Source organism: Micrasema longulum, unplaced genomic scaffold (assembly GCF_059751315.1).
Source record: "Micrasema longulum isolate JH-2025_06_02 unplaced genomic scaffold, ASM5975131v1 h1tg001476l, whole genome shotgun sequence".
Classification (NCBI taxonomy): domain Eukaryota; kingdom Metazoa; phylum Arthropoda; class Insecta; order Trichoptera; family Brachycentridae; genus Micrasema; species Micrasema longulum.
In genome coordinates this window covers 231,844-255,636 of record NW_028278661.1, presented here as the reverse complement: position 1 = coordinate 255,636, position 23,793 = coordinate 231,844, and the positions used below count along the sequence as shown (strand labels likewise).

At 31.9% G+C, this 23,793-nt stretch overlaps 1 protein-coding gene and 1 long non-coding RNA gene across 7 annotated transcripts in view; one reads left to right on the top strand and one right to left on the bottom strand.

The window, feature by feature from the left end:
* Window positions 1-23,793, bottom strand: part of FipoQ (F-box/LRR-repeat protein FipoQ) — a 32,987-nt gene that overhangs the window by 3,385 nt on the left and 5,809 nt on the right. The window contains exons 1-10 of one of the 2 annotated variants that reach the window (XM_088235939.1): window positions 17,962-18,180; window positions 16,220-16,388; window positions 14,302-14,457; window positions 12,290-12,439; window positions 11,207-11,367; window positions 9,709-9,814; window positions 7,245-7,446; window positions 5,689-5,856; window positions 4,115-4,169; window positions 1,073-1,221 (exon numbers count right to left, since the gene is read on the bottom strand). In XM_088235939.1, coding sequence (XP_088092065.1) covers window positions 1,073-1,221; window positions 4,115-4,169; window positions 5,689-5,856; window positions 7,245-7,446; window positions 9,709-9,814; window positions 11,207-11,367; window positions 12,290-12,439; window positions 14,302-14,457; window positions 16,220-16,388; window positions 17,962-18,057 — 1,412 coding nt within the window. In that variant the 5' untranslated portion in view covers window positions 18,058-18,180. Of the gene's footprint in view, window positions 1-1,072; window positions 1,222-4,114; window positions 4,170-5,688; window positions 5,857-7,244; window positions 7,447-9,708; window positions 9,815-11,206; window positions 11,368-12,289; window positions 12,440-14,301; window positions 14,458-16,219; window positions 16,389-17,961; window positions 18,181-23,793 lie in introns of those variants that run through there. The other variant, XM_088235940.1, reaches the window with a different exon arrangement.
* Window positions 3,856-9,843, top strand: LOC148275268 (uncharacterized). Of its 5 annotated transcripts, none has more exons than XR_015824075.1 (4): window positions 3,856-3,898; window positions 5,969-6,183; window positions 7,258-7,429; window positions 9,712-9,843. It is a non-coding gene; the product is annotated as an uncharacterized LOC148275268 (long non-coding RNA). The 5 variants fall into 5 exon arrangements; XR_015824072.1 differs by having other exon boundaries at window positions 3,862-4,005; XR_015824073.1 differs by lacking the exon at window positions 3,856-3,898 and adding an exon at window positions 4,176-4,350.

The window sequence follows — 23,793 nt, the reverse complement described above, 5'->3', positions numbered from 1 at the left end:
TTAAATTCAAGTATGAAATCAGTTTTTTCATATCACGCAAGGTAAATAGACATTTATAAATTTAAACATTTAAATACTTTCTGCATTCATATCTGCTCGATATTAAAACATTCTGACTTACCTAGAAACAGTGAGCTTTATAGATTAAAAAAATCACTAAGATAGACTGGATCTTGTCTTGAGGTAGTAATTTTTTATTTTTTTTCCTAGCTTTAATTTTATTTAGTTGTATTTTATTTTATTAGTATCTGTATTTATTATACGAAATTGTATTTACCATCGTTAGAATGGACTGCATAAGTCCGTCAATCAAATAAATAAATGAGAAGAATAACAAAGAGACAATTATTTGTGCCACCTAAAATGACAACGTTGTTTGGTCAGAGGAATCACATGTACCTTGCTCCCAAAATTTACAACACTGCCTCTTGATTTAAAATTCATTACAAATAAACAGAAATTCAAATTATTTGCTAAAAAATGGATTCTGGATTTGGGTCCCGAAAACTGTTGTACTAAAAGTTGTTGTAAATTAAAACGTTTCGTTTTGTTTACAACACGCGACCAAAACACTAATGGCGGACGTGAAGTGTCGAGGAGAGGGGATAATAACGCCATAAACAATGATACCAATGTCAAAAAAAATAATTACGTGGTGTGACGTATTTTTAGTACCAACCAAATAATATAGCGTTTCAATTAGCTTTGATTTTATAAATTAAAATTATGAATGAAAATATCAATTTCTAGAGTTTTGATGAGGTGAAAACGATTTCAATAATGAATCTCTAAATGATGAGTGTATTATTTTGTAAATTCATCGTTCGTGATAATACCCTATTATTGTTGCATGTCTGCTATTTTTGTTTTATGTTTATGTCAATACAGTGTTATCTATTATATTATATTTATTCATTATGTACTAGAACATAATATAAAAATAATGTAAATGAATGCCTCGACACAGGTTATGCCCAGTGAGGTGTTCATATATAAAAGAAAAAATATAATATTTTATGTGAAATAAAAATAAATAATAATATAAGAAATAAAATGTTTTATTAATACATACCTCAAAACCAGACACCTCATCTTAAGGCACTTAACTCTAAGGATATCTATAGCCTTCTGGCTCTTGTCGGAGAATCTTAAGTTGTCAGGATCCCATCTCAACTCTAACCTTTCCAGCACAGGACAGTTATTGGCAATTCCATCCATAAGCTGTAAAAAAGTTTAGTTATTTTTACCTCTTGAATCTGCTCAAAAGACAGTAATTTAACTCATAAAAAAAAACGTTTAGATATTCTAGTCATTCATTATTTGCTCCTCATAATAAACTAATCCCAATCGGAGCATATTCTTTTTTAAATTCTTTATTTGGATAACCAACAGCTATATTTTTATCTTAAATATAAAACAAAACAAATTACTAATAAGCCAATAATAGGTTTTCACAAGTAGCATCACAGTAAGTTAAAAAAGATTCTCGAACATAAAATGACCAGTAATCTAATGTAAATCCAAAAGAAAAGAAAAAATACCACGAATTATTTAGAAAGCAAAAGCTGTACGTCATTATGATTATTTGCAAATAAATCTATTAACATATTACAACAGAGATGAAGAACAATTAAGAGAAGGTAATATAGAAGTCCAGGCATCTACAGGGCTTATGACCTGTCAATGGCTGGTTTAAGTGGCCACTTTACACACTGTAACATTCACCATTCTGCCTATATTTGAACATCTATATTCCTTCAATTCTTTCATCTGTTGATGTTTGTGAAGTTAAAGAGCTGAAACCTTTATTTATGGGGGTGAGATTCATCAAATTGAATTATTTCACCTATATACTAGGCAACGCCTGAAAATATAATTTTTTCAATTTCTATACTTTTTCATGGACCAGGTAATTTATCAACAATATTTTGAGTTCGTCCAAATTTTTGTAGACAAGGACTGGATTCAACTCCCTGGGGAGCTGTTTATATTAGCATATTACAACAGAGATGAAGAACAATTAAGAGAAGGTAATATAGAAGTCCAATTCAATTTGATGAATCTCACCCGCATAAATAAAGGTTTCAGCTCTTTAACTTCACAAACATCAACAGATGAAAGAATTGAAGGAATATAGATGTTTAAATATAGGCAGAACGGTGAATATTACACATTGTGTAAAGTGGCCACTTAAACCAGCCATTGACAGGTCATAAGCCCTGTAGATGCCTGGACTTCTATATAGAAGGTAAGGTAAGGTAATATTACCTTCTCTTAATTGTTCTTCATCTCTGTTGTAATATGTTAATATAAACAGCTCCCCTGGGAGTTGAATCCAGTCCCTGTCTACAAAAATTTGGACAAACTCTAAATATTGTAAATAAATCTATGTTTAATGATTTAGTTATTACATTAAAATTATTAAAAGTTTTAAATAATAAATATGATATTTTTAATTGAATCGGCATTCACTTCATAACACTTCATTATAAATTATTATGAAAATAAAACTTGTAACACTGATAACAAAGTTTTATTTTCATAATAAATTAATAAATATGAATTTGAAATTTGCCTATAATTACATGAAACATGAGGTATATGAAGAAGAAGGTTATTCCTTAGAACTTTGGAAGGAACATTAATAGAAAGTTTGCATAGTAGTTCAGGACCAGAGGCAATTTTTAGTAGATAAATTATATCCGCTATTTCACGACGTTTTTGCAGAGGTAATAAGTGATGTTTTTTACATATTTAAATATATTGATCGGATTTAAACTTAAGTTTCAACCGGAAACACATGAACTTTACGAATTTCTTTTGAATATTTTCAATGCGTGATATCTGCACATTGTACAAAGGATTCCATATTTGTGATGGATATTCTAAGTTGCTTCTTACTAATGTACAGTTAAGGATTTTAAGTGTCTGCCACAGTGAACGACGTAGAGCTACCCATAAAGCCTAGCGCATGCAATGACTTTTTTATGATGCTGTCAACATGGGCGTCAAAAAGTAATTTACTATCATGGAAGACACCTAGATCCTTTACACATAATGAGCGTTGGCGGTTTTGACCCTTATGCTCTGTCGAAAAGTTTCCGGTCAGAACCAATGCGAAGGAACAAATAAACGAGTACTTCCAAAGGTTTGCTTTCTACCTAATGAAGCTCAGCCTAAATCGAGTGAGCATTATCACTAGAGCCCTTACAGGGCACTGCGGATTAAATAAACACCAGCTAGAATGAACCTTTATGAAACTTCCAGATGAAAATTCTGCAGTACAGGTGATGAAACACCTTTACACATTCTATGTGAGTGCTTTATATTGCGAAAAAAGCCACTTCATCGGTGGACAATTGGTTAAATTTGGTGGACAATGTTTAAATCACGTCTGAAGAAACATCTCCTTTCTCTTCCCTAATCTCTCCTCCTTTCCTTTTTCCTCTTTCCGCTTTTTCCTTTTTCCCATTGAGTAATAGTTTTGATTTAAGGTAATTTATAAACAAATACATTTATTTCTATTTTTATATATTTTTAACTTTTTAATCTTTTTTTTTTCTATTGAATATGTTCTGTAACTTGAATTATAAAAATAAAACTTTTATTTTATTGGTTGGTTGGAAGAAATTGCCATTTGGCAATAAGCCCGCCAATGTACAAATAACATTATGTACAAAAAGTTAAATAAATAAATTAATTAAATTTGATGATTTGAGAGCATCGCCCTTACTTAATAGCCTAATACATTATGTATCCGGGCTTGGAGGAGGAGATTTAGCAATATGAGAACACTCGCCCCCAACCCAGTAGACAGGCTCCTTAAAGACCTAATTTTGGAGAGTGATAACTAATTTAAGGGGACCCGTCGCAATAGATCTACTTGGGTCGCAGTGATGTTAGAAGCTTATTTAACATTTGAAAGAATTATCTTGTAAAACACCAACACACCTACATACACTCCTACATGACCAGGAGTCAAACTAAAGGATGGGTCAAATACAGGTTTGTCATTTGGCCAAAGAAGCTCCGAATTTTTAGGTCCCAAAGGCCAATGTTTTTATTGTATTATACGAGTACTAATATTGAAAATAAAAGGATGTTTAATTCTTACCTGATCAACATGAATATTTACACCCAATCTCTCCTGAGTTCCCATGACAAGGATCCTAAAAGAAAAAAATCAATATAAAATAAAATATTTAATTTTAAAAAAGTATCTAAATCAAATTGGATGTGATTCCTACTTTCCTGAGGTCACTGTGATCTGCCTAGAACTATTGTGACAGGAAGTTGATTCTCAGGTGCGAGCGCTTTTACATCCTCAGATTTTACCAGTGATCCCCAAAGGTACGGCTTATTTTGTGATATAAAGCATCATTTATAAAGATTTATTATAGAATCGTCAAAATAGTTTTGTAACTGATGTCATTCTCTCTATGTTTACCGTATTCTATAGTTTATAAAGTATTTAAAATCGATGTATAATTGCAGAGACTATATATAAAAATCTAGTATTAATAAAAATATGACCGTATTTTCTCGATTATGACCCACTCTTATTTATTATTTGTGTACTATCAGAGTCTGAAATTTCTTCAGATTTAATGTCCGTTTTTTCTGTATCATTTTTTGACGAGTCATTGTTTGCGTCTTCCCACAAAATATTGAATATTTGTTTCACTTATGTCAAAGTTACATCCTGCAGTTCTGTTCCAATGCTTTTTTCACACACACACATAGAATTAAGAATAGTCCAAAAGGAGCATAGAATTATATTTGAATACATCGGACTTTGTCCAAAAATCCCCTCACTATGCCCCACTTTCGTCACGTCATGTCATCACGTAATGTTGCACGATGGGAAAAAATATAATCATAACACAAATGTAAGGTAAAAAAAAAAGCAATCTGTTAATTTCTCTAAAATTTTATTGTGCACGCGGAAATATTTATTGACACAACAGAGTAGATAAGTAAAGGGTCATTTAATAAGAGTAATTGAATGAATGAACTTTGAACTTAAAAAATAAAACAAATTTTATTTTACATAAAACGGATATTTTTATATCATGTTAAATAATATTTGGTGTTTTCTTTAAAACATTATCTTTATAATGTCGGTCAAATGTCTACCACAGAGTTGTTTAATCCGAGGTCCAATTTTCATTAGTTCTCTCATTAGATGAGCAAATTAGGGTAAACAAAATTACTATCCTGGCAACGCTAACGAAATGTCCATTTTGATTTCTTCGACAATCTGACAGATGGAAAAATAATTCAATTTTTAAGTAATGTATTTGCTACTTACACATTCATTTGCTAATTACACATGAAATGTGATCCCATCCTGTTTCTTTAAGATCCTAGCAGTATTTCTACACTTTAAAAGGACACAACACGGCAAAGTTGAAATCAAATCAGGAGTTGCGTACTGAGCGACATCTACAAAGAAATTAATGAGTCAAAACGTAAATCTACTCATTTATGAGTAGTTTAGTCGCCTTCTGTTTGATGCTCGTATGCGGTTTCTGGACTATTCTCAATTCTATGCACACAAAATTACTTTTCTATTCAACGAAGCAGCTGATTCATGCCAATTCTGATTCGTCTTTTATAGGAAGCGGAAACGCTTTTTGTACAGCTTAAGTATGATTTATATGTTAATTAAAAAGCAACAGTAATTACTTGGCATTGGTGAGAATGGGTAAGACACTTTGCCATAGCTGGTCTGTGATGTGTGGCATTCCGCTTAGGACCAGACCCCACAATTGTTGACCGAAGCGAGAGAGGAATTTGTACAGAGCGTCGTCTGTCAAGTTGTCCGAACTGTCCAAATCCAGAGCCACCAAGTTTCTACAATGAATCAAAAATATTTTCATTTGGTCCGCTAGAATACAGAGTTGCATTAAAAGCCTCCACCACTCACTAGGATCCATTTTAAGGGCCTTGTATCCTCTTTTTTCAGATCCGCACATTGCAAAGACTTTTAACAAGACTGATAGATGGTTCTTATATTTAAACATACGCGCTCATCTTCCAAGTACGCGCCACCACCACCTGTATTCTCCGATAACAACATTGAGAATATAAAATCAAAAGTCAAATATCTCAAACACATACTGACCGATGAACTTTTATAGCGTGGTTTTATTTTTTAGTACCTTAAAGGTGCTTTACAAAGTAATTCTATAAGTATTTATTTTAATTTAACTTAGAATTTATTATGGGAAATATCACTTTTTTTTTACATTTTGTAATGAATAAAGGTATTTGAAATACTGTCCAGTAAAAAACAAATTTTTTGGTAATTATTAGTAGCATAAAAAATGTTTTTAAATTTGTAATTTTGAATTCCCGCAAAAACGGTCATTCCATTGGCCACGCCTCTAATACGTCACGATTCATGTTTATTTGTTCCTGGCTATTGATATTTTCTCTCCACAATATCCACATTGATTTTAAAAATACAATTAATCATTTATTTTTTTTTTCATATTTTTATAGGTATTCGTAGTATGTGATATTTCCCTATTCAAGTAAAACTTTTTAGTAAAACAATTTATTTTGATAGATTTTAGAGAAGTCTAGGCATTTGATAGGCCATGTAAATACCTAGACTTAGTTATTCCTTCTCAAAAATGTTTTCCCTCTCTTTTGCAATAAATTTCAACGAGGAAGTTTAGTGCTACGGGAAATTGGATACGAAAAATGTTTTCTTAAATTAAGTTAAAATTAGAGCATTTAGTTGTGTGGCGAAGTTTCTTGTAAACGTATGAAAAAATTAATAAAAATTTACTACTTTGAACTACATCACATTTATTTTATTTTGATTTAATTTTATTTATTCATATGTACGTTTAAATAAAGTATCTCAATTCATACATACAGAAATAATAAAAATAAAAAGTCAGTAAAATTAGGTATACATAAAAATAACATGTAGATATTCATAATATCTTGAGAATAATATGTTCAAAAGTAAGAGAATCTTGTAACGAAAACGTGAAGACTCAGAGACGTGAAAAATGACAATGTCCAAAGTAATATTGTTCAACATAGAGATAGCAGCCATAACCATTGGCAGGTTGGTCGATCAGTTGGCAGATCAACCAATGATGTCGAAAAAAATAATAGTTCTGATAATAATACATAAAATATTTTTAAAAACTTTTAGACTTAAGTGTCTACAAATAAAAATTTTAAAATCCCTAAGCTTCTTTATTGTATACCAGATTATTTACCTCAAATTTCCAGACTCCATGAAACTTTTGAGAACAGAATCATTGAAGCCGTTGAGTTGTCCGGCGCTCAGGAATCGAAGGTTGGGAATCCTGGTCAACATGTCAATAAGGCACTCGGTAGAAAGGTCCGTGCCTGTAATATCCAGCTCTTGGACTGATGACTTCTCCCACTCCACTTGCATCAGGTATTCTGATTGAAGATCTAAAAATATGAAAAAAAAAACAACGTCAAAAATAATTCAGCCAGATGAATCTCCCTACATCAATAAGGGTTTCAGCTCTTTCACCTAATGCATATGGAAGAGTTAAGGAGATGTGGCTGTTTAAACATGGGTAGAATGGTGAATGTTACACAGCGTGAAACAACCAGTTACAAGTTATTTACAATTTGCTTTTTAATTCTAACATTTTTCTTATATCCATATTCTTTTCTTTTTTATTATGCAAAGTTTCACTTTTTATTTTGATTTTTTTTGTTTCTACATGTATACAACAAAAAAAAATGTTATTTTTTTTAAAAATTATTACTTACTATGTTTGTACTTACCTGTTTAATTTTTGTAAATGCCCCTTGGGCGTATTGTAAAATTAAAAAAAGAAATAAGCCCAGTAAATGGCTTGACCTCCATATTCCTTCTCAAAAATATTTTCCCTTTCTGCTGCAATAATATCAATTATAACTCCCTAGGAAGTGAAACCCAGCCTTGTCTACAATCATTTGGGCATACTCAAAGTATTGTTGAAAAATAATTCAATTACTATAATGAAAAGAACAAGACGACACAACAACAAAATATCTAACAAATTAGTCAATGTATTTTACAACAAATTATGATTATAAAAATTATAATTCACAGCATCTTCACAGTACACTGCGCAAATATCACGAGCAGCTTTGGCAGCTTTATTTCTTTGATTGAACGCGGACAGAAGGTGGTGTCGAAAATGCTTACTTGACATTCCATTTTGAAGGCTTGTAATTAAATAAAATTATATGTGTAACAATATTTTGAGTTTGTTCAAATTTTTGTAGGCAAGGACTGGATCCAACTCCCCGGGAGCTGTTATTATTAACATATTACAACAGAGATGAAGAACATTTTAGAGAAGGTAACATAGAAGTCTAGGCATCTACAGGGCTTATGACCTGTCATTGGCTGGTTTAAGTGGCCACTTTACACATTGTGTAACATTCACCATTCTGCCCATATTTCTTTATTTTATTTTATTTTTTATTTTTTTTGTTTTTTTACAATATAAATAAGAGGTAAAACAGAGTTTAAAAAAAATAAAGCATAATTACAAAGCAATGAAATACATATTAATAGAAAAAATAATAAACAAAAAATCCCACAAAGGCATGGCCTGTTTGTGGGTATACAAGAAAATGTAAATGAATTTTTGCTCCTATAATAAATAATGGACAGTTATAATATTTTTATGTAACATAAAAAAGAGAGAATAAAATATTCTGTAAATTATTATATGGTATTTTTTTTTTATAGTAATTAAAAATGGAAATAAAAAAATATTTAAAAAAAACATCAAAATATTCTCTTTTACTAAAGGGCAACAAAATATATCATAGAAAGAGTTCATATCTTTAGTTTGAATCCAGGAAGTGAGTGTTTTTTAAAAGAAGGAAAATTTTGAAAGTTTGGAATCAATGAAATATTATCAGTAAAAAAAAAAATTTAAAATTTTGGGCCTATTAAATATGCATGTCTCCGTACGAGCCTCGTTTTACAATATGGTATTTCTAACACACGATTCCTTCTTTGACTTGATCTATTTGAATTACTTGTAAATAAATTTTGGTTCTTAAATATATATTTTAAACATTGAAAACAATATATTTGTCTTAGGTCTAAAAATTTAGCTTCTTGGAACAATTAAAAAGAGGGAAAAGTGCGATTAAACATCTATATTCCTTAAATAATTTAGTCTGTTGATGTTTGTGAAGTTAAAGAGCTGAAACCTTTATTTATGCGGGTGAGATTTATCTAATTGAATTATTTCACCTACATACTGGGCAACGCCTAAAAATGTTATTTTGTAAATTTCTATACTTCTTCATGGACCAGGTTGATTTATCAACAATATTTTGAGTTTGTCATAATTTTCACAAACATCAACAGACGAAAAAATTGAAGGAATATAGATGTTAAAATATGGGCAGAATGGTTAATGTTACACAGTGTGTAAAGTGGCTATGACAGGTCACAAGCCCTGTAGATGGCTCGACTTCTATATTACCTTCTCTGAAATGTTCTACATCTCTGTTGTAGTATGTTAATAATTATATGTGTAATGTGAGGGCAAACACAATACCTTGTAGAGCAGAAAATTTTAATTAAAATGACGTATATAACTTTTACAATTTTGTTTTACTTTTGGTGCTCATTTTTAAATTTGGAAAAAAGCGGACACAACAAATCAAGTTGTAAATAATTTTATTTCTTACTAGTTCCACTCATGAGAAGACACCTCAATCTGCGGGAACGTTGGAATAGAGTTTTCATTGTGGATCCTGTTACTTTATTACAATAGTTGACGGCCAGACATTCCAACTGAAAATTAACAAAGAAGTCATTTACCAAACATTTCATCAATGACGGTATTTACCTTAAAGCCACGGGTTACAGCAAACTGATAGATTGGACTAAAGAAAGCTCATCCACTGCCATCCAGCTGTTGAGAAGTTTAACAGATACTATTTCATCAGTTTTGCAAGATAAAACGGTGCCTGAGTTTAATTATTTATTTTTTTATTATTTTTTTATTTATTTTTTTAACACAAAATATTTTACAAGTATAATACGTTGAATAACATTCCCAGGAGTTACAACAACTCAATTCGGAACATAAATAATATTAACATTAAGAAAATAACACATATTGAGAACAACAAAGAAACAAAGCAAGTTTAGGACCTTTATAACTAAATATAGCACAACAACATATACGCCTAAAACCTTTTGTTTCACAAGCAGAATAAATATATAAAAAAAACACTTTTAATTTAGTTTAATTGATAATAAACAAGCTGTCTAAAGATGCGTCAAATTGTCACAGATTCCGCAAATAAAGAAAGCGCACAAAAAATACAGATGGGCTTTATTAGAACAACTTTACTATCATATTATTTATTGTTTCAGCATTTACTTTGTGGAAAAAACATTTTGAATTAATTTAAAATGAAATACTTTGTAATATTTACCACATTACCAGTTTCATTTATATTTACACCTGATGATGGGTAATTCACAATACCTGAAACTAGTTGTGTTATAATGTATTAAACTCTTATGAGGTAAAAATAAAAATAAAAAAATTAAAAAAAGTACGAAGTGTTTAATTTTGAATCAACTTTTTTATCGAGATCGATGATGCCAAAATTTGATGTCAAATCTGGTTTTAAGACATCCCTACCTAAACAATATTTTATAATACATAATACACCACAATAGAGAAATATCACGTACTACGAATACCGATAAAAATATATGTAATGGATTTCATAATTAATATGCTATTTCCCGTAAGAATAGGCAGAAAGGATGGAACACCACATCCGTCTATTCTGAATAGAAATATAAAATAATTTTCAATATATTTAGGACACTTGCCTCACGCACACGGGTACATTTTTATAATGGATGTGAAAATGGCTTCGTTATTAGTAGGCAGTAAATAATATTTTTAAAATGAACGAATCGTTTTTGTGGGAAGTAAAAATTACAAATTTAAAAATATTATTTATGCTACTAATAAGAAGCAATTTTTTTTTTATTAGATTTCATCGGGAAGCACACCCTGTACCCGTGTGCGTGAGGCAAGTGTCCTAAATATATTGAAAATTATTCTTATATCTGCTACGTCAGAATAGACGGATGTGGTGTTCCATCCTTTCTGCCTATTCTTACGGGAAATAGCATGATATTAATAAAGAAATACATTACCTGGATACAATTAGAGCTGAATGCGTCTATATGAGAGTCATCTACGAAATTGATACCATAAAGGTTTATCACTCTCAGATTAGGAGTGGCTGATTTTAGTTTATGGACGTTGATTACTTCATAAATTTCTTCTTCCTCTTCTTCAATTTTTTCATAAGTACCTGAAAATTTATTGGTACAAATAAATGGCAATGTTTCACACGGCAAGGGACATTAATATGGTAATTTTTATTTGTTTATTTAAGGCAAGTATTTATATAAGTATAGTATTTGTCGGCTGAGGCCGCCATGAGTGGAGCAATGGTCAGCGCATTCACCTACCATGCAAGAGGTCTCGGGTTCGATTCCCGACATGGTTGATATGAAATATTTATTTAAGAAGGTGTTTTCACACCAGAATATTTCATAGTTCCTGTACTGGTACCGGGGCCCCGATTACAATGGGAAGTTAACAGAGTTATCTTCGAAAAAAATAAATGCATATTCTGCTTTTCATACAGAAAACATAATTTTACTTTGTAGATAAAATTTAAGATAAATGTTAACTTCCCATTGTAATCGGGGCCCTGAAGCGTAAGACTGACCATCTTACCTTTATTTAACTATAAATTATCAAGATACGCTGCGATTGGTGTACCAGTGCAGTGCCCTATGCACCATTAGGTGCGGAAAGGGAATGATGATGATTTATGTGAAGTTAATATTTTTGATCATAATTATCAGAATTACAGAATACGAAATGTGTTTATGATATAAATACACCATCAATCATTACACTCGATAATTATTTTAAAAAAATATATATATTTAATAAAAATTATAATTATTTGCGTTCTAATGATTTACCCAAACATTTAATTTTGAGGGCCAGTTTCAACGAGTTGTAAATAACTCACTATTAGAAAATGGAATCAAGTTGGGGTAGAGTGGGATTCGAACCACGACACTAGCCACGGGACCACAACCCGATTCATTGAATTGTTTCCTGTTTTAATGCAGTGAGTGTTGTTTTACTGAACAGGTTTATTTTATAAATAATTTTTCCGTTGATATTAAAAATAATTAACTAACAACTCAAATTACCAATAAGGTGCAATATTTCAAGACCGTTGATGAAGTTGTATATTTTTCTCATAAACCCTTCCATGAAAATAACTTCGGACAGGCAGATGCACATGTACTTCAACTTGGTCGGGAAAGCTTGCATTTCCGAGAAGTCGTGAAGTTGCATAGCTGAAATGATAACATTTTATTAAAATATCTACTCCGCATTTTCCCTCCAATTGAAAGTTCTCTTAATCCGGGAGGATGAAAAATACAGATCTGTGTGTGTAATAGAACCAGCACTGGGTTTGGACAGGAAAATATTTATTCTATTTATTTGTCTACATTTATTTTATTTTATTTTATTTCATTGGAAAGCCAGCAGACATTTATAAATTTATAAGATACAATTATATTATTATTACATATTAACCATAAAGTCCAATTAAGGCCGAGAAAGATATTGAAAGGAGGGTGAGTGCCGGGAACAGGGTGAACGGTGCACTAAAATCTACTTTGGCAAACAAATGTTTATAGCAGGAGGCTAAACTAGCAGTTCACAACGGAGTTCTAGTTCCAACTACATTAGTATGGGAGCGAAGTATGGAATTGGAAAAATAATGATGAAAGTAGGTTGAATGCTGTCGAAATGCGATCCCTCAGGCGAATGTGTGGTAAAACGATGTGTGATAGGTGCACAAATGTCGAGATCCGTGAAGTGTGTAAGGCTAAGACATGCATTATTGACAGAATCAAGAAAGGGGTGCTGCATTGGTTTGGACATGTAGAGCGAATGGACAGCGAAAGAACGGCTAAAAGGATCTACGATGCAAATGTTGATGGATGCAGAAAACGAGGAAGACCGAGAAAGACATGGCACGATCAAGTCCATCAAATACTTGAAGATGGACATGTCAAAAGTAGGAATAATCGGCGTGCGTGCATGAGAAGATGTATGAATGTAGAGGAAGTGAGGTCTGTATGCCAAGATATAGAGTGTTATGGCGTTCTATCCTCTCTGCCTACCCCTACGGGGAAACGGCGTGATCGTTTGTTGTTGTTGTTGTTGTCCAACTAGAGGCTTCCACATAATATTGTTATAGTAAATGTTGTCACATAAAAATTATACATAACATAAAATGACTAATCATACAAAACTTATAATATTACTAAAAATATAAATGTAATACATACTATTAAAAATATGTCTACTTTTAAATATTGGTCACACAGTTGCACATTATAATATATAATAAAACTATAGTTGACCATACAGTGTACATTTATTATGTGCCTACATACAGAACTGCACATAACCTGCATAATATAGGCTGCGGATTCAAGGCGCAACATCATAACTTGAATTATTTTTGGAAATGTAATTTTTAAAGTAAGTTAAAGATATGTTATTAATATCAATACAATTTAATTTCTGATTACACTTATTTACATTTTTTTATTAGAAGCTTTGCCTAGCTTAAGGGACAGTACTTCTTGGTGACCGAGATCCTAATCAACCGAGGTGGGAAGACCTGAAAACTGAGGCCCGTAGTGCTGGTGAAATGAGGGCCGGAGGGCCGATTACATGAGTCCTGGAGGGCCGATTTCTATAGCATATAACAGTTGGCAAAAGTTGACTGTTGCTTGCTAGTCCAGTAAGAATTTATAATCCATGGCATGCGTCAATCTCTCTGACTTCCATCGATCAACATCATGAAAAAGGGAGCTCAACACTTTCTTCAACTTGCCAATACTCCCACTGTTAACTATCATTAAAACAAAAAACTTTTTTCCATTAGCCATAATTAGAGCACACGTCTCACTCCTGTGTTAAACTCCTTAATATTGTTTGGTAACATGTTACATATTTTAGGTATACTGTGTTGGAGTGTCCTTTTGCCATATTTATTACAATATCTAGGAACAGCTAGCCCTTCCATACTAGTAAACCTGGTGTTGTAATCATGTACCAATTTGTGTTTATACTTTGAGTGCGACGCATGCTGACAAATTAAGTTGTACCAAAGCAGATTATTATATTTCTTACATACCAGTACTGAAGTCCAGAAGCATATGGGTCAGGTTGGGGCATTTGTTAGCCAGTTCGTGTAACACGGTGTGAGTAATCAGCTCTATGGGAAGCTCTATGTAGCGAAGAGATGGGCCGAACCGAATAGAAATGAGGGCCAGAAGAGATTCAAGTGATCCTGAGAAGTAACAAAACATTAAAAATCAATAATATTTTTAGTTTGTTCAAATGTTTTATTTTTATTAATAAATTTCATAAAAGGTACGTGTTTTTTAAAAATTCTATACATATCTACTTTTACACATCTAGTAAATGTTATCACTGTAATTCTCCAAAAAAAGAGACTAACTCTTGTGCTTGGAGAGTGACTTACACTGTTGTAGTTGTTTATTTATAAGAGTTTATGTAATTTTAAATACGAGTACATGAGAAAAAAAAAAAATAGGATATATAAAGAAAAATCATAAAACAATAATACATTCATACTAATTAAACTTTAATGTAGTTTTTACACGTGTTCAAAAAATTTCTTTAGATTTACTTTAAATTTATTTATTGATATATTATTTTTAATAGTTTTTAGTTCATTGGGAAGATTATTATAATTTTTTACACCTTTGAAGACAAAGCTATTTTGACCATGACTTGTGTGGAATTTAGGCATTTCAATATTATGTTGGTATCTGAGTGACTTATTCATTTCAAATTCTTTTTTTTTTTTTTTTTTTCTTTTGTTTGTAGATATGGATTGGATTTCACCCCCTAGGGAATCATTGAGATTAACCCTTATTGTGCTAAAAAAATCTGCACGTTCCGGTGTTGTGCATTCAATACACATGCAAAAATGAGAGATTTAAAATCTAAAATGGAACATTCATAGGCAATTGCTTCAATCAACTATGTTTGAAGTTAAAAGTGATAATATTTTAAACATAATCGCTAAAAACATGAATAAATAAAAAATACCTCAACCTGTTACCATATTGTCCTGTTATATTTATAGTTATTATAATACCTTAATTCTGGTGGTACACTTATGCACTACTTTGTTCTAGATGTCCTATAAAGAGTTAAGCTGCAATATTGCATGCAGTGCCCTATGCACCACTTGATGTGGCAAGGGCAACAATGATGATGAGTACAATGCTTTTCTTGGTCTTCCTCGTTTTCTGTTTTCGCTCTACATGTTCAAACAACGCAGCACCCCTGTCTTAGTCTTGTCAATAATACTCGAGGCCCTCAGTATCAAAGATGGCCAAACGTTAAAAATAGTATCAAAAGCAGCCAACTGCGTATTTACGTACCGGTCAATTGTTCAAGTGTTAATGGCACCAAATATCAAATAATATTTTTTTTTGTAAATTTTTAAATTAAAAACTGATATTACAGATTTTCGAAATTTTCTCTAAAATAGTTATGGGGTCATTAGGCCATCTTTGATACTGAGGCCTCACTTGTTTTAGTTTTGCATATTTATTGACGGACTTACACCGTCCATTCCAACAATGGTAAACACATTCTCTTATACAATGAAATAAAATACAAATAAATACAATTAAAGCTAGGACAAAAAGACAAGATCTAAATCTAAAATATCATGCAAGCCATATTGGTTGGAACCCGACATGTGTGCACCTATTATACATAGTGTTACCACACAGAGAGATCTCAATTTAAACATATCAAACACTGATTTGAATCTACTGAACACCAATCAACTCAAATCAGTGTTTATACTATAAGTTTAAATATGGAGTTCTATAAAATAAACACCAAATCAATCAATAGGTCTCATTTTGATAGCATTCAGCCTACTTCCCCTGTTTTCCAATTCCATACTCCACCTTTACACATTAGCGTCGGTACTGGGACTCCATTGTGGATCGCTTATTTCCCCCTTTGCGGCAAACAAAGAAAATAAATAAAATAAAGGTACTCACCAACATGAAGTCCAGAGATCTCTGGTCGAAGGCTGACACTCTTCCACAGGCGAGTGTCGTACGCGATCATTCTCCATTTCTTGCAAACCCTGGCCATGCGACATATCTCACGGTGTGATATGTAACAAAATATGTTCAGCAGCACCTTGTCTGGAAGTTTCTCTATCGTCTGAAAAACACATCTTTCTTTAACAAAAAAATATCTGTGCAAGCCATTTGATTTTGGAATGATCCATCTGTCTCCGTAAAATAAACATTTGAAAAACATCTTCCTATGGACATTGAGTTATATAACTAGAGTAAACATGAGCGTTCGAAATATGTTCCCTCAACCTGCGGCCAATTGGCATATGCTTGAAAGAACAGACTTTAGTCTGTTGCGAGCGTTCACCGACTACTTTTATCCTCGCAATTACTTAAATGCCCATATGTATGCTAAGATACTGCATAAATCGATCTGGAAAAGCGATGGTATAACCTTTCACCGGTAAGTAATGGTTTTATCTTAATCAATACTTGTTTAAAATAGCTATTTTAATCTTCAATAACGTTTTATTAATATGTTACCAGTCGTGAGCTATCTCCCGTCTCTGTCCTGCACAGTTAGTTGGGCGTATAGTGAAACGACAAACAAAGGTGACGCGTATGCGGAAGGAAGCGACATACTGAATAGAACTTACAGTAGACCGGTGTAAAGAGTCCGTGCTTTTTACTGTACTACTTGTTATGCTTGTCAAAGTCGACGTGATATGACGTGACGATATTTGCTCCTTCCCTGGTCATTTCTTTCCTTTGGGGACAACTTTTTAGCTCAGATTTATATGGGGTGTTATCACTATATATTATATCTCAATGCCCATGGATGCCCTAACCTAAAAATTTTGTATTATTTATTCAATTTTTTAAAACGTTATCAATATTACATGCCTAATAAAAATAATGTATCCTCACTGGGGTAACCCGTGCCAAGGACACTTAACAATATCCTTTTTTTGCATAAGAGAATATACACAGAAAACATAATATACAGTGAGAAAATTTATCTCTGTATACCTACATATTATTTTATATAACATACAAAATATAATATAAACTATACACTTGTGCAGCAGGTGTTTCAAAATTGGTTTGGCTGAATGACACAATCTATTTTACTTCTACCTACCTCCACTATTCTTTTTAAAAAATATATTTCCTCGTTGCTAATAGTTTTAATGGACAGTGGAAGTAGATTATAAATTTTGACCGCATAATACTCATAAGTTTCTTTGACGGAAAGTTTATGTGTAAATAGAAAAATATATCGTAAAAATATAATAACTATATTCACAACTGTTCACATCATTTAAATTGTTGCTGATTATTTATTTATTTATATATATATATCCAGTGGGCATTTACAAGGACGATGTATTTTTCTATTTATTTTATTATTTTGATACAGTTATCTACATATCAAAATATATATTTCAAGGCATACCTACATAATACGAGAAAATATAACAATACAATTTCCAATTTAAATAAACTTGCTTCCACTTTCGCGTCAAAACTGAAACAGGTTGATCAACATAAAAATAACAACAAAAAACACGTAAAATACATAGCCTTCATTTTAAATCACAGCCTTAATGCGTAAAAATACAAGTAGGTACTGAATCGGAACTCAAGTAAATAAAAAATACATATTCGAGCAATTTCGTTTTATTTTTATATTTGAATGATTTATTTGGGATGCTCACCGTGTCGGCAAACGGACTTTTCATAACACCATCGACCAAATACACCTGCGACGCTTCTAGAGCGATCTGCCCCCACACATCCGAAGATATATCCATTGTATTAGTACAATATTATCCCAGTTTTGTCCAGAAAACAAAATAATTCAAACCGTAATCACAAATCGAGTTTTCCGTCACACGCGTAAACGAAATTTGTGGAAACGGGAAACTTGGTATCTCGAGTTATTTTGAGATATTACAGATTCAGCACGCTTGTTAGTGCTCTGCGGCGATTTATTTTTGAATTAGGTTTAATTTTGTTTTTAAAAATGTGTTGGGCGGGACAGGCAACACTTAATTAAAAATACCAAAGTCATCAAATTGAAATTGAAAGGCTCAATTATTAGTTCAACGTTTTTGTTTATTTGCATTACATAGAGCCCAATGTAATATTGGCGGTAATTCTTTAACTAGGTGACTCATATTTAAAATCAAATAAAGGCGTTATACTACATTTCTAAATTAACCAAACATTGTAGACCCAATAAATTAATAATGATCTCGATAAAAATATGTATTTTTTCTTGCTAATATTTTTCTTGTTAATATTATCACCCCTTAACAAAAAAACGTTCTTAGTATTGTCAATATTGGATATTGCTACTGGGGTGGTTTTCCAAACGCTCTCGCGGCCGTATTATATCGCTTATTTATATGCAGAGTTAGGAATTAATTCTATTAAAAACTGGCTTGATAATAATCTACTCACGCTTAACACTACGAAAACTAAATATGTAACGTTTAGTCCAACAGTTAACTGCCAACCCAAACATACATTATTATCAAAAATTCATGTATCAAAATGCAAGCAACCCACATTTTGCAATTGTAATAAACTAGATAGTAGTAGTGAGTAGAGTAAGAAAACTAATATATGTGTTCGTAACGTTACGTAATACACTGTCTATGATAGACATACGAAGTGTATATTATGGACTCTGTAATTCTGTTTTGGCCTACGGATGTGTCGGTTGAGGAGGAGCTGCTAGAACTGTATTAGACCCACTAGTAAAAGCTCAAAAATCTGAAGAGTTGTTTAAAACTCTACGAGTTTTTGATGTAAGGCAATCTTATTTAAGAAAAAAAAATTGAAACCCATAAACACTGGGATACACTAGACAGGGTACACCATGCACACGAAACACGAAGTTCTGTGAGGAATAACTTAATGATGCCTAGACCGCGTGTAGCGGTGTTTCAAAGATCTTTTATTTTTACGGGACCAAAGCTATTTAACTTAGTGCCTTACATCTAGAAAAACGAAAGTACAACATGTTTTGGGAAAAAAATTGGCAAATGGTTGATAGACACGAGAAGCAAAGAGTCAGACAATTTGTTGACAATTATAACTTAATTTGTACCTATATGTTATATACATACTTTTATAGTTTGTACATATTTATTATATTATATTCATACTTATAGATTACATTCAAACTTATTATATCCGTGTATAGTTTTGCAAATACGACCCTATATTATAACTATTTTCGCCGCAACATATCGGTTCCTTAGAACTTAGAACAGGCATTGCCTATATAGGAACCGATAGATCCTCTCAAGTATTCCACTTTAAAAAAATATATATAAATAAAAATTACGTACAAAATACACGAGAAAATATGTTTTCTCGTTCCGCGAGAGCGGTTCAGAATAGCACCCCTGGGTTAGCATTAGATTAACCTAACCCTTGTAATTTAAGACATTGCATTTTACATTGTTTTGTATAAGTTTAAAACGCAAAAACAATTTAACAAAAACATGACCTTACAAAATCCGCGTATTTTTTAACTGACGGTTTTGTAAAAGTAATTTTTAAATACAAAGAATATATTTTTAATAAACTATGTTTTTTTAATATATTAAAAACTTTCTACTTTACAAGCAGCTATTTGGTAATATAATTAACATTATATCTAAATAAATACAATTCATCATCATCACTCCTTTTCCGCACCTAATGGTGCGTAGGGTACTGCATTGGTACATCAACTTCGGCGTATCTTGAACACTGCTGTTACACGAAGGTAAGATGATCTGTCTTGCCGACCAGTTTAAGGACGGTGAAGTATTCTAGTGTAAAAACACCATTTTAAATAAATATTTCTTCTTGACCTTGTCAGAAATTGAGATCCAGACCACTTATATGACATGGTTTGAGGTGTCGCAATCGCAAACGAACTGCCAGGGGAGTAGTTTCATATTTTAATCTACCCCCTACTATTTTTTGGAAACAACTTTGCAAATTTAAAAAATATTTGCGTTACGGCTATGTTATGTTATTTAGGATACAAATTAATTATTTTGGCAATGCGAAAATGCTTGTCCGCCTCGTAGTCAGTGCATTTGCCTACCATGTAAGAGGTCTCGGATTCGATTCCCGATTCCCGACACCTGGACCTGAAGCGTAAGAATGATCATCTTACCTCCATGTAATAAAAATATGACCAAAATACGCTGCGATTGGTGTACCAATGCATGCCCTATGCATCATACTACGAAAGAGAGTGATAATGATGAAACAATAATAAAGTTTAAGGCAATTTTTAAATTTTGAGAGCAAATAATAAATATTTTTCATAAATTATTTTATTTGAGTAAATATTGTAATAAAACATGAAGAGAATCAATTATCTTAAAATTGATTTTTTTTATCTCGCACCACATAGCACGAGCAACATAGGATAATAAGTAAAAAAGTTAACAAATCTTTTAAAATATTTAATTGAAGTCCCACCTTTTTTATTTGAACATTTAAATATATGTAAATACAGTTTTTGCTTATGGGGATTTAATTACTGGGATAGAAATTCGCTAAATTTTAACATGCGAAAATGACCCTGATTTTGCGTTGAATACTACGATAGTCTCAAATTCCTGTACGCGAGTATAGGGCAGACGCAATCATTCAATTCTAGAGTAATAATATTATAGATACCTACTTTTACAAAGTTGTTTCTGAGTTGATGCAACTTCAGTCTAGGTTCTAGGTATGTACTATTTCTGTTGGAGATTCTCAACTCGTTGCATATTGACTATAAAGTAACCAAACGGAATTGAGTATAAAAATAAACCAACGGGTCTCGCAAGAGTTTAAATCGAAATATGTAGATGTAGTAGCCACATATTGCAGAGGTAAGTGGACTGAAAAATCAAAATTAGGTACCTACCACATCTAAATGTTGGTACAGCGTGACTTGAATATATCTTTTTTTTTTGTTGTTATTATTAAAGGAATAATCCGCTAAGCTTTTATTTTATAGACTCGTCAGAAGGCGGAACAGAGACAATTTGGAAGGAAGTTATGAAAAATACACAACACTCAGTCCAATAGAGAAAAAAAGTTTTCTTCTTACAACTGGCGGGAAACTCGCGACGCCATTTTCGCAGTTGGTCGTCTAACCAACTGCATCACGGCGCTTGTCGTCATAAATAAAAAAACAATCATAAATAAACGAATAACACAATATTAAATAATAAAGTACAAACTCAAATCGCAAAGTTACTGCTTCAAATGTAAATTTCAATATAATATTAAATTATAAGCACAACGTTTGTTCACGACGCGACTTTTCTTTCACAAAACATTAATTCTTACAACGAAAAATTTATTCATACAATAGATACGTAATTTAGAGTTTAAAAAGTCCGCCTGTTAGAGTAGTGGTTGGTGTGGTATTCGTCTATAATGCTTGTGGTCCCGGGTTTAATTCCTAGGACGATCGACACGAATCGAAATAACCTGCATTTTATTTAACAATGCAATGTCCTATGAACCAGCGGTTGCAGATAAAAGTTTGACGATGATGATCATAATATGTATAAGCGTTATCTGGTTATCTGTCCACTAAACCTCAAATCTGTAAAAACAAACCTTGGCCAATTCACATATATCTGTTTTTGGTTGGTTGGATTTTGCTTATAAGCCCGTCAAGGTTGAATAAAATAAAATACTTTTTTTAGTATTACCTATGCCTACCTCGTGGTCAAGTAGTTATTGCATTTTACCACCATACGTAGGAGTTGTGGATTCGATTCTCGAGAATGCAGAGTCAAAATGAAATATTAATGATGAAGGGTTTAATTTCATATTAATATCAGCAGCTAAAGCGTAAGTTGGTCATCTTGCTTTCGTTTCAAAAATGATTGAGATGGGTATGTCATTTGTACCAATGAAGTGCGCTACGCACCATAATTTAGGGATAAGGATATATAATACGAACACGATAAATTCAATCATAATTAAATTTCTTAAATAAAATAATATTTTGGCAACAAAATGTACTGAAATATTATTAAAAATAATACATTAAAAATACATCTTGTTAATTGATTAAATTATTAGACAATGATGAGTTTTTAAATCGGATTAAGACAGTGTATAATTTTGACAAAAATGATGAAAAACCACAGGATTATTCATTGTTTTATGTAGAGATATTTAAAATATCAGAGAAGTTATCACGTCCGCCGTAGTGCGGCGCTGATGTATGTATTATGAAAAATCTCAAATTAAAATGGCGGAAAACTGGAAAAGTTGGGCAAGACTCGTCGACGCCGCGCCGACGCGACGCGGAACTCGGCGTTGTTTGCTTTTCATATTTTATTTTATACTGTATGAAATATAGTTTAAAATGGATTCATTGTTTTTTATGGTCAAAACTATTTCAGATTGCAATAATTATAATGAATAGTTTTATTACAACGCGTTTTACGTAGGTATCTACATTAAGTACGTACCTACATAATGTATGTACCTAAATACAACGAGAAAGTTTAGGTAGGTGTCTACATTAAGTACGTACCTACATCATGTATGTACCTAAATACAACGAGAATGTTAACCCCACGGAAAATTGAAAAAAAAATGTTTTCTTACGCGCGGTAAAAATTAGTGTATTAAATTTATTGTAAGGCGAAATTTCTTAAATAATTTGAAAATTCAACAATATTTTGAGTTTGTCCAAATTTTTATAGACAAGGACTGGATTCAACTCCCTGGGGAGCTGTTTATATTAACATATTACAACAGAGATGAAGAACATTTAAGATAAGGTAATATAGAAGTTTAGGCATCTACAGGGCTTATGACCTGTCATTGACAGCCATTGACAGGTCATAAGCCCTTTAGATGCCTAGACTTCTATATTACCTTCTCTTAAATGTTCTTCATCTCTGTTGTAATATGTTAATTTGAAAATGTTTTCAGGCGTTGCCTAGTAGGTGAATTGGTTCAGCCGGATGAATCTCACCCACACGACAAAGGTTTCAGCTCTTTTACTTTACAAAAGTCTCAAAATTCTCTTGAAAGAGTCCAAAAAAATTTCTTAAGGTACTCGTATATAAATTTTAAACTTAGAATCAGTCATAAATTTTTAAATTACGAGTTTTTACTAAAAACCTTAAATTTGTTAAAACTTAATGATAAAAGGAAAATTAAAGACCTTTTATATTTATTCAAAATTGTAAATTCAATTTAGGATTGACCTGAACTGTTATCTCTCATCAACTTTAGGGTGCCTGAAATAATGACTATACAGGTGCCACCGTTTTGTAGCAACAATTCACGGACAGTGTATACTTGTAATGTCGTATTGAACAGACTTCATGAACTCGGCAATAGTTATTCTCACGTATCGGATATATTTAGTGTAAGGTATTGTTCCTATAGAACAAACCTTTCGAACTTTTTCAAAGATGGTGAATGGTTATATTGATTTATTTACACATTTCATAATGTATAAATTTTTTTATTCACTTTGCCCAGATGTATAAAACAGTACTTACGATTTT